General features: G+C 38.4%; 1 protein-coding gene across 1 annotated transcript in view; it reads left to right on the forward strand.

Annotated features, from left to right (window-relative positions):
- ano3 (anoctamin 3) overlaps positions 1 to 12,825 on the forward strand; it is a 364,194-nt gene that overhangs the window by 239,036 nt on the left and 112,333 nt on the right. The window contains exons 13-14 of the mRNA XM_052029629.1: positions 7,679 to 7,813; positions 9,392 to 9,488. Of these exons, the coding sequence (XP_051885589.1) occupies positions 7,679 to 7,813; positions 9,392 to 9,488 (232 nt within the window). The remainder of the gene's footprint in view (positions 1 to 7,678; positions 7,814 to 9,391; positions 9,489 to 12,825) is intronic.

Raw genomic sequence — 12,825 nt, forward strand, 5'->3', positions numbered from 1 at the left:
AGAGGGATTCAGTGGTGGCCTTGGTGGATGATGTAAAGGTTGTTTCTAGAATGCCTGATGTTGATGTTGAGGAAGGCCAATTTAGACCAAATATTGTTCCATTGAAACTAAAAAACCAAAATATCCTGGAGAACCTTGAAACGAAGTTGGACCATTTACAAGTTTCACAAAAACAACAGATGAGAGAATTAATTTTAAAATTTAAAAATCTGTTCCCAGATGTTCCAAACGGAACATCGATAATTACCCATGATGTTGATGTTGGGGATGCAAAACCAATCAAACAACACCCATATCGAATGAATGTGGAAAAAAGTAAACTTGTTGATCAGGAAATAAAATACATGTTGGAAAATGATATTATTAGAAATTCTGCTTCAAATTGGAGTTTGCCCTGTGTTATTGTACCTAAACCTGATGGAACTGTTAGATTTTGCACAGATTACAAGAAAGTGAATGCTGTAACGAAGTCAGATGCTTACCCTATTCCTAGGGTGGATGATTGCATAGATAGAGTGGGAAAGGCAAAATTTCTTACAAAGGTTGACCTATTAAAAGGGTACTGGTGTGTTCCATTAACAGATAGAGGAAGGGAGATTTCAGCCTTTGTAACCCCTTCTGGATTGTATGAATACAATGTTTTGCCATTTGGAATGAAAAATGCTCCAGCAACATTTCAAAGAATGATTAATTCAGTGATTCATGGGTTAAAACATACAGATGCCTACATTGATGACTTAGTGACTGGGAATGATACTTGGGAAGATCACATCTCTGCATTAGAAAGGTTGTTTGAAAGACTTTCCAAGGCTAACCTTACAGTTAACTTGGCTAAAAGTGAATTTGGCCATGCCACTGTGACGTATCTTGGTTATGTTGTAGGTCAAGGCAAGCAAGCTCCTGTTCAGGCAAAAGTTCAAGCAATATCTGAGTTCCCTATTCCCACAGGTACGAGGACTGTTAGAAGATTTTTGGGAATGGTTGGATATTACCGAAAATTTTGTAAAAATTTTGCTGATATTGCTCTTCCCCTAACTAATCTTCTGAAGAAGGGAGTAAAGTTTGTTTGGACAGATTCTTGTCAAGAAGCATTTGAGAAGCTGAAAGCCATTTTATGCTACCATCCTGTGCTCAAAACACCTGACTTTGAAAAGCCATTTTCATTAGCAGTAGATGCCAGTGATGAAGCTGCAGGAGCTGTGTTGTTGCAGAAGGATGACCTTGATGATATTGACCATCCTGTAGCTTACTTTTCAAAGAAATTTAATGAGCATCAAAAGAATTATTCCACCATAGAGAAATAATTACTGTCGCTTGTTTTAGCCTTGCAACATTTCAGTGTATATGTTTGCACCGCTCAGAAACCATTGACTGTATATACCGATCATAACCCATTGGTGTTTCTGAGCCGAGTCAAAAACAAGAACAGAAGGCTGTTAAACTGGAGTTTAATTTTGCAAGAGTTTGATCTCATGATAAATCACATTAAAGGCAAAGATAATGTGATTGCTGATTGTCTTTCCCAATGTTAAATGGGAAACATGTATCTGTACTAATCTGATAGTCTGTAGTTGTGTAGCATGATAATTATTAACATTACTAACTGTATGCGCGGTTAAATTTTTCTTGGGAAAATTTTTTTTTAGGTGGGAGGTGTTACGGACTCAGTGAAAGTCCCTTTAAGATAGAGAGTGTGTGTTTATGTGTGTGTGGGGCGTGCTTACGTCAATAGAAGATAAAGGACGTAATGACGTTGTTGAAGAAGTAAGAAGAAGGAGAGAGAGAGAGAGAAGGGAGAGAGACACCAGCCTGCTTGTTTTCTCTATCGATGGATGAGAAACAATAACTGTGTTTGCCACTGAAACCTATGTATGGAAGTTAGAAGTAATCCGGTGGAGTTCACTTTGTTGCTGACCTGTAGAAAGAAACAGGTATTTGTGTGTGGACGACCACGATTCGGATGCTTTTCGGGGTGAGGAAGTCACTACCGAGTAAACACTGGAGTGTCGTTTGGGTTCCATCATGGAACATTTGGATTTCGTATGTACTCTCTCTCTGTTTTTCTACATCTACGTCTTATCTTCAGACAACGGTGGTTGTTGAAGAAGCCCTTGCTCATGTTTCACCTTATGGCTTGCGGAACTGAACTTTAAGAACCATTCCGGAACTTGGAGTTTGGGACTTTGTCACACACACACACGAGGAGTTTAGTTTTGGGGTTAACGTTCGAGGTTTAACATTTTTGAATTCTAACATACTAACATTTTTACTTTTATTTTACGTATTATCATAAATAGTGATTAATAAAATAGTTTTTAACACTGAATCATGCTCAGTGTGTTTCTTTTGTTGCTGGTTCGTGACAGTACAGCACTCTGTCTTCCATTAAACTCAGATTGTTGCTCTCGGGACTTTGTTGAATTTCACAATTTCAGGTCACCGTCTTTTCGGTTTATTTTGGAACTAGTCAGTTCTAATGTAAGATCAGCCAACAGCAACCTTAACTCAGTTTCTCTCTCTCTGCAGATTCTGACTGATCTGCTGGGTATTTCTAACATTCTCTTTTACTTCAGATGTCCAGCATGTTCCATTTTCTTCTCCCTAACTGCACTCGTTGACCTGTTAACTAGAGAGCACTGAAAACATTGTCACCTGCATACCCTTGGTATTCACTTTCTCAGCTACTTCTTTGGGCTTGCCACCCTGCCTCCTCTCTGGACTCAAAACACACCTGTTTCTCGTATTTCCAGCTCTGATGAAAGGCCTTTCCCCTAAAGCAGTAACTCTGTTTCACTCCCTATAGATGCTGCCCAACCTGCTGCGTTTTTACTTCAGATTTTCAGCATTTGTACTTGTTTTTGCTTTTCAGTTAATCAACTGCAGTTGCTGAAATGTCAACTGACATACCATGTGACAGGCATAATAGTGTAGCGGTAAACGTAATGCTTTACAGCGCCAGCGACCTGGGTTCAAATCTGGCCACTGTCTGTAAGGAGTTTTTACGTTCTCCCCGTGTCTGCGTGGGTTTCCTCCGGGTGCTCCGGTTTCCTCCCACATTCCAAAGACGTACAGGTTAGGAGGTTGTGGACATGCTATGTTGGCGCCAGAAGCATTGTCACACTTGCGGGCTGCCCCCAGAACACTCTATGCAAAAGATGCATTTCACTGTGTGTTTCGATGTACATGTGACTAATAACGATATCTTATCTTACCTTAATTAATTTGTGTATTACTGTTTTTGTCAGCATAATGCAGTTGCTCCTCCTGCAGCAAAATGCAATAACAGCTACTCTGGGTCATTTCTTGTCTTGACTGGGTATTTTCAGGCATCCTGCTCCCTTGATGTGATTTCAACATTTGGAACACATGGGACAAGTCATTCTTTTTGCAAAGCTGCTCAAAGCAGGGAAACTCTAACATCTTCCCAAGGTGCCTGAACCTGTCTGACTAATTATCTAGAGCAACAAGAATGGACAAAGCTTGGTGGAGTCATGGAATCGGGAGAGGGGCAGGAGGGTGGGTGTAGGTTGTCTCGAGTTGCATGTTTGGACTTAATGCCTTCTCAGTGGCTAGAGGAAAATTCACCTTGGAGACTGACAGATGTTTAGACTGTACATGAATTACCTTGTGAGAAAGATGGAATTAAGTCCAACAATCAGACCAATATTATGTTGACTGGACAAGCAGGATTTGAGGTGACATCCCAAAAAGATGTCTAGGAGTGTCCAGCATGGTTTTACAATCTGGGCAAAGATACCTGCTTGGGAAGAGAGTTACTTACCTTCGTCTTTTAGGTCACCTCCATCCCTGCACTGCATTGACCAGCATCCAAACTCATTCCCAACTCCTGAACCCACTGTCGCCTCTGTCCCAGCTCCCAGAATGCTACCTACCTGCCCTCAACCAAAACCGTTAATGCCGCTAATTCCTAATTTTCCCCGATTCCCACATCATCCAAAGTGCTCGTTCTTGATCCATTACTCCCCTTGCTAGCAAGCTACATGTTCCCTGGTGCTGCTACCCTAACCTACCTATTGGAATGCACTTGAATTCCTTGCAAAGGTCTTAAAAATCAATTAAATGTGAGCAATGAAAAGATCTGTTGTTATATCCTAACTGATCAAAAGAAAGTGCTCTGAATAAGTAGTATTTTTCATTATCTATTCTGATTATGTTCACTTTTCACATGTTGGCCTAGTTTAGTCCAGCTTTCAAGTGCCTTATTGATACAGGAAATAGACTTTATGCTCAAGGACAGAATGAAAATATTAATATAACACCTTTCATGTTTACTTCAAGACATCTCAAAGATCTTTGTGCAGTACTTCTTAAATTTTAGAGATTCAAATATCATGGGGAATTGTTTCTTTTTGGCCTAGTCTAGATAATTATTATGAGTTTCTGGCTTCTGCTATACTTAGATGAAAAATCAAATTTTGGTCTCTGTAATTGTGAGGAGAGCAGTGGGAGGTTGCAGATGTGGGGTAAATGAGTGCCATCCTTTTCAACCAATGCACTATAATTCCTGCTGTGAGCAATGCCAAGAAGATGTAAATAATTTCTGCTTACTGTGGCTCATTTTGAATATTTAGTATTCATTCATATCTCTTTAAGAATTGAATATTACAGTGTTCATCTTCGTATCTTCTGTTTTACAAATGTTGCTATTTATTGCAAGAGTTCAAACATGCCTGAATAAGACAAATATCAATTCAGTTCTATGAAGGGCTCATGATCTATCTGTACTATGAGGCTGTGGTCTGGCTGAGTAAATTATGTGTTTACTTGTGGTCTGTGTATTTTATTTGCCATCATTTTTCACCTACATTGCAATGGTTGCAGTTGCAAAATAATATGCACCTCTGCTGCTATTTCAAAAATAGAGTTATATTAGTTTCATAGAGCAATAAAGTTCTGACCAATAGGACATGATGATGGCAAGTATGCTTATAGCAATGTTTGTGAGTTATTTCGGATTTTCGACACACATTAAGGGCATGTCTGATCTTGATTAGCTCTGCAACAATTATGTGCATACATACACCTCTGAGAAGTCATCAAGAATGTATTGCATGTGATCTTGTACATACTCATTGTATAAAGCCTCAGGGCCAACACAATGACATATGTTTATCCTCCAACAACTTTAGTGAAGATTATTCCTCTGGTTGTCATGTTTATTGAGCTGAGGATGAATTAGTTTCATTTTCACTTTCATTTTTTAGAGCTTGATATGATTTAACACATTCCCCTTTGAGATCCTTCCACGTTAACATATAGTGACCATTATTTTATGAGCTTGGAAGGGGTGAGGAGAAGGTGAAATTTCTGGTCACCAGTTGTCCTTTCTCAATCTAGAGTCACAGAGTTACATAGCACAGAAACAGGACCTTCAGCTACTGAGTTAGTGCCAGCTATCAAGCACCCATTTACATTTATCCAATGTTAATCCCATTTTATTCTTTTCAACTCCCCGTCCCCCAGATTCTACCATTTACCTACACTCTAGGGGCAATTTACAGTGGCCAATTAACCCACCTACCTGCATACCTTTCTGATGTGGGATGAAACCTGGAGGAAAACCATGCAGTCACAGGAAGAATATGCAAAGCTGGAGCTGAGAGACAGCAGTTCTACTGCAGCGTGGTGCCTGAACCTGTCTGACTAATTATCTAGAGCAGTAAGAATGGATAAAGCTGGGTGGAGTCATGGAATCAGGAGAGGGGTGGGGGGTGGGTGTAGGTTGTCTCGAGTTGCATGTTTGGACTTAATGCCTTCTCAGTGGCTGGAGGAAAATTCACCTTGGAGACTGACAGATGTTTGGACTGTACACGAACTACCTTGTGAGAAAGATGGAATTAAGTCCAACAATCAGACCAATATTATGTTGACTGGACAAGCAGGATTTGAGGTGACATCTGCCTTTTTCCTGCCGCTAGTATTTAGATTCCTCTTTTGATTGCTCAGGCAATGTCTTTGCAATCAGTGGCACAGATATTTAACAGATTTACATTGACTTTTTAAAAGACACCATGCTAAATTAAGGCTCATAATATTATAGATTAAAAACAAAGTAAATATCTAAGAAACTGAATTCTCCTTTCCAGTGTAAAACTTGGAAAGTAGCTAAGTACTCAGATATTTGGTAATCTAGAACACTAGAAGGACATTCACTTTTCCTCCCTCTGAACTGTTATAGGTAAAGACTTGGGTGATCCTGAGAAATGGTTGGGCTTCAGCCAGATTCTGCAGTATAAAAGCCGAGTCAGTGTGTCGAGACATTGTAACTGCCTTTCTATAAATAATGGTGTATTAATTCCACAAGATTACACTGGTACATTCTGTGCTGTTCACTCAAAAACAGTGGTGCAGCACTTAACACTGCTCCCTTACATCTCCATGGACTCAGGTTCACACCTGGCCTTGGGTACTGTCTATGTGGAATTTGTGTGTTCTCCCTGCAACTGCATGAATTTCAACAGATATTCTAATTTTCTCACACATCCCAAAGACGTGTAGGTAGGTTAATTGGCCACTGCAATTTATCCTGGTGGGTGGCAAAAAAGAATCTAAAGTGAGTGATGGATTTTTGGCAGAGAATAAATTGCAAGAAAATAAAGAGAGGCTAAGGGACTGATGGAATTGTTCTGTTGGGAACCGGCATGGATCTGACGGGCTAAATGTCCACCATACATTGAACATAGAACAGCACAGGAACAGACCCTTCAGCCCATGATGCCTTTGCTGACCATGGTGCCATTTTAAACTGCACATTTGCCTGCACATGGTCTATACCCCTCAATTCCCTGCCTGTTCCTGTGTCTTTCTAAATGCCTCTTAAATGTTGTTATCACATCTGCTTCTGCCGTGTACCCTGGCAATGTGGTTTCAGGCACCTATCACTCTCTATGTAAAAAGAAAACTTGCCACATAAATTTCCTTCTAAACTTCCCCCTCTAAAATGTATGGCATCTAATATTTGACATTTCCATCTTGGGAAAAAGAGTCTGACTGTCTACCCTGTTTATGCCTCTCATAATTTTATACACTTCGATCAAGTTGCCTCTCAGCCTCCGACGCTCATGAGAAAACAATCCAAGTTTGTCCAACCTCTCCTAATCTAGACAACATCCTAGTGAACCTCATCACTGTGAACCTTTTATGTCATAATTAATAAACACTAATCCAGCAGATAAGGTTGATTAATTTCACACATAATTTATCTCTGATATATATTGAGTTTCTGCAGTCTTATGCAATTATAATATTTTCTTCCTCAAAAGAGGATAAATGCTCTATGATGGTTCAATTTAAGTATTAAAAAAAAACTTCAGCAGAGTTTATTGTGAGCAGCATCACTTTAAATCTACGGCACACCATTGTCTGGAAATTCATCCCTGTCAGTGGCACTAAATGTGCTATATAGTCACATCAGCATGTTTTACTTTGCCTTCGATGTTCATTCCATTGGAATGTAAAAAGCAGACTCATCTGTATAGCATGATTAACACCACCAACCTAAATAATTTTCTAGGCCTATTTCTTTTTTAAAGTAAATTTGAATATTCAATGTTTAATGGCCTTTTAAAATATAAATATAGATTTTCAGTGACTTTCACAGAAGAAGGGCCCAGTACATTGTTAAGCCATGCTAATGCTTCTGTCTCACTCTGTATAGGCGATACTTTGGTGAAAAGATTGGCCTGTATTTTGCGTGGTTGGGATGGTATACTGGAATGCTTATTCCCGCTGCTCTGGTTGGAGTGCTTGTATTTCTTTATGGATTACTTACAGCTGACTACAGCCAAGTCAGGTAGGCAAAAGTTGCAGTTCTTCAGCTTACAAAGGAATAATTCATTCCTGTGTTTTATTAATATTTGAACTCTGTGAACAGTGGACATTGTTGTCCATTTATTCATTGACTAATTTTGTTTTGCCATCTCCCTCATTGTCTCCAGAAGCTCATGTATACATCTTTGTTGCCCGATTACTCAAAACCATTACCTTATCAGAGCAAATTCTGCAGTTTCACTTCTTAATCCTTAACCTCATATTAATAATAACCTTGCATCAGCCAAAAAATTGAAAACCATTCACCCTTTGCACTACATTCATTTTAAAGTTGCATCATAACTGGAGGCTAGTGTCTTATTGGCAGATTCTAGGTAGTTTATGGACACTTTACATCTACTGTAATAGATAAGTTCCCTTGCTTTTCACTCTGGTGAAGCTGCAGCTTTATAGACTAATGGCAAACTCAGACATACTGTAAGTTAGAAGTGAGGGAGATTGCCAGCTTACTAGCCATTTTGAGTCACCCTATACTGAAAATAGATAATATGGAATTGCATTAACTTTGCAAGAGAAAACTAGTCATTGGTCCCGAATGATAAATACAGGTAGTAATGCACTAATGACTCTCCTCGCCCTCTATTTCATCTAACTCTAGAAGCACAGCCCTCACTCCCATATGCTTATTCTGCTTTCCCTTAAATACACGCATGGTATTTCTCTCAATAATTCCTAATATTCCACATTCTGCGTTCCAAAGTTCACATTGAAACTATTATTGGATGGGCACAGCCTATCACCTTTAGGAGGGCCTTTAAAGATTGAGGACAAGACGCTTTTGGGGAGAATGACTCCAATATATTTTTAATGGCTTTTATTTAGCTGGCAGATCTCATTTGCACAAATACACTTGCAATAAAGACTGGAAACAGAAGCATCTATCAACCTTTCATCAGTTGGGTTAGATTTGGTATCTATTTTTATTGCAACTCATTTTTGTCCTCTTTCTAATTCATCAGAGTCTTTGAGTTAATTTATAGGCAATCCATAAAGAGATGTTTAATTATTGTATTGTAATTTGCTATGGCAGTTCTACCAGATATTTAAAAGACCGATTTGTTCTCATTTAATGACTGTCTTAGTTTATTTAAATTTGTGTATTCTTTTCCACTTTGTTGCTGTCTGACATAATGGGTTTTTAACTCACTAAATTCTTGTCCTGTATTTTTGAGCATATGCAATGGACTCCGGGACTACCCTACACACTTTTTCCAGGATGTTTGGGACTTCCTAAACTGATTTTAAGGTTTTTTAAATTTATACTTAAGGGTATGTCAAAGTGGAATGTAATGATAACAATACCAGTACTTTTATATTGAGGTACATCTGATGTTGTCTCTCACTGATGCAGACATTTCTGGTTGAAACCCAGTATAAAAACTTGTCTTTGATGTTTACTGCTATAAAATCTGCAGTGTATAACAGAGAATATGCAAATACAAAACAAGGATGGAATCATAAAGGTCTGGAAAATTTTGGGACTCTTATCTCATGATGTATCAAGTGACATCCAGTTATTTATTTTATCTTCATTTTCTAGCAGGGAGATCTGTGAAGCCAATGATACTCTAATGTGTCCAATGTGTGAGCGTAACTGTTCTTACTGGATGCTGAATGAAAGTTGTGTCTATGCTAAGGTAACAAATTTATGTGATAAATTTAGTTTATTCTTATCCAAATCATAATGAAAATATCTACTTGTGTACTGAAACAATAAGGACAGCTCTCCAATAAGTTCCAACAGCATAGATTTTGCTTTTTAAGAGAACTAAGGGTTGGGAAACCAAGATGTGCAGATGGAATTAAAAGCCAGACAAACCACAATCTAACAGGAAGAACAGGATGAGCTTGAGGGATCAAATGGCCTTCTTGTGTTGTTCAGTATGTTTCTTCCTCATTCTTATTATGAATAGTTTGCAATGCCTGCATGGAATTCTGATTTTATGTAATATTTCATCTGCATTTGTCAATGTACCAGTTACATTATGGAATTATGGAGAGCATTATGAAGACTAATCCAGCATAGGTATATTGTAAAAACATGGTTTGTATAGGTTAAGCACACGATGCGTGCAATGTGAGTCTGATTTTAAACAAAACCATTTGTAACTGGAATAAAGTACTGCATTGTTTCTCTTGTGCTATCTTTAATTGATTATGTTGCTAGGATTCACAAGTCATGGACGAGTTGTTTTTTTTAACTTTCTTCACAGATCCAGATATAATTTTTACTTAAACTTATGTGAAATGCAGCAAGAAAGCAATCCATTCCAGTTAATTTTACTGGTGTTTATGCTTCAGGAATCCTGCATCGAATTTATCAAATCCCTTCAAAATGTTAAAGCCCTCTGTTAGGTCACACCTATGCTAAGGAGGAAAGAGACCATTCTGTACAGTTTTTCCAAATGGATTATATCCCTTCAGTTCTGCAACCCTCCTGCATAGCATTTTATCCTATACCCCCTCACCATTTTTATTACATGGAGACCAGAACGGTCCACAGTATACTAACTACAGTTTAACAGGGATCTATACAAGTTTAAATAACATATTTTTTGATTCTATCTTTCTGGAAATTAGTTTACCTCCTTTCTTTGTAATCTTACTATTTTATCAACCTGTATTGCTATTTCTATTGCTTTCTGTATCTGTATCTCTAGTTCCCCAGATCCCCATGTTGCATGTTTAATATTCAACCTGTATGTGACCTACTTATTCTGCCTATTAAAATATAACACCGCACAATTGTACTATGTCAGGGGTATGAAGGCCGTTTGTAGAAAGAGGGAAAATTGTGCCTGAGCAAAATTTAAGCAGAAGGAGAGAATTAAAGGGGAGGCGCATAGTACTCTGAAAACTATTAAAGGGATTCAAAATGCATCACAACTCAGGGGTTTGTGCCAAGGTTGAATTGTTAGGGGGTTAAGAATGGCCAAACACACTAACTAGAAGCTGTGGACAACTGTATTTTAATCACTTGCCCTGGTGCATTTTAGCAGCAGGTATCCATACAGCAGATGGTCTGACTGCTGGCCCAGATACTCCAAAGACTCTTTTCTACCATTTTCGGCATGAGACTTTACCAGTGCCTGCAGGTGTAGTTTATGGCTGATCATCAGGTAGCTTTGTTTGTACTCCCACAAACAAAGCTCCCATGGAAGTGTTTGAAGGAAGGATGGGATATCATCAATGTTCTGCCCAGTATTTAACAGTAAACAAAATTGAGGAACGTTATCTGATCATAATTGTATGGCTCATTGCAGGAGCTTGTTTCCTACATTACGGTAGTACTATGCTTCAGAATTATTTCACTGGTTATAGAGAATTTTGGGATTATATATAAGTGCTTTGTAAATGTAAATATTTTGATTTGCTTGTGAATGCTCCTCTTGTTCTCAGCTCCCTGTTCCTCAGTCATGAACTACTATTCTACATCACTTTCAATATTGCTGCAGGAAGATAACGTAAAGGTTGCTGAGAGCTATATGCCCAGAAAAGGATCAAATATAAATGAACCAGTAATAGCCCAATTGCCTGGACCTGGAAAAAAAGTTTGTTTGATGTTCTCGCTTTCACTGCTCATTGTTTATTGGTATTGGTATTGGTTTATTTTTGTTACTTGTACCGAGGTACAGTGAAAAACTTGTCTTGCATACCGATCGTACAGATCAATTCATTACACGGTGCAGTTACATTGAGTTAGTACATAGTTCATTGAGGTAGTACAGGTAAAAACAATAACAGTGCTGAGTAAAGTGTCACAGCTACAGAGGAAGTGCAGTGCAGGTAGACAATAAGGCGCAAGATGACAACAAGGTAGATTATGAGGTCAAGAGTCTATCTCATTATATAAGGGAACTGTTCAACAGTCTTATTACAGTGGGATAGAACCTCTCCTTTGATGTTAAAGGATCAGAAATAGAAATGAGTCCCCCCAGATAATGTCGTGCATTACCACAGCACACTATTAAAATGGATATTTATGCCTGCTTAGGACAAGTGCTTTGGATCTGCCCACAAACCCATGACACAGGAGTCCATCGAGCCCACTAAATCCATGCCGACCCTCAGAGCCATCCCATCCCATTTGCCCACTTATTTTCATTCTCTGACATTAACCTTTCCAGCACATCTTACGGATGTGGGAGCACCTGTAGGGAACAGACATGGTCTCATGGAGAACATGCAAATCACTTAGACAGTACCCAAGGTCAGGGTTGAACCTGGATTCCTGGAGTAGTGAGGCAATGGCGCTAACTGCTACATTATCATGTTGCCCACCATACTGTTGAAGGTTTATTTTGGGCATTGGAAGGGAGGTAACTAAACAAAATGATATCTACTCTTTGAACCTCATCATAATGTCTTGGAAGTAGGTACATCAAGATCTTTAGACTCCAGGCAGTTGAATTACATTGTTAATCCCAGGCAATATTGCTTAATATCTCTGTACAAATATTATACAATTTAAAAGCCATAAATAACTGATCTCATAAGCACAATCACAGCATTAATTTAGCTTATTATCATTGTTATCATATTATCAATTCCATTTATTTTTCTAATAAACCAAATGCCATTAGAACAACTATTTATGTGTTGTGAGGTTATATATTTTGCTGAGTATTTATATATGTTATTTAATAACTGAAAATCTCTGGAATTTTAGAACTATCGATATTTTTCTATCCCTCATACTTTGTTGTTTTTTGTGATTATAACTTAATACATTTGGTACACTTTGCCAAAATACCCATCAGATATGCTGTGTTTATGGCCAATCTTATCTGTATCTACGGAAAAGCACACACTTGTGCCCAATGAGGCTATGTTTTGACTGTCCAATGAAAACAAGAATTAACACAATTGGGGATGGGAACTTACCTTTAAGAGAATATTTGGCCCCTTGCCCCCACTCCACCATTCAACAAGATTATGGCTGATCTTTTACCTTACTGCTGCTTTCTTGTACTA

Source organism: Pristis pectinata, chromosome 14 (genome assembly GCF_009764475.1).
Source record: "Pristis pectinata isolate sPriPec2 chromosome 14, sPriPec2.1.pri, whole genome shotgun sequence".
NCBI classification, from domain to species: domain Eukaryota; kingdom Metazoa; phylum Chordata; class Chondrichthyes; order Rhinopristiformes; family Pristidae; genus Pristis; species Pristis pectinata.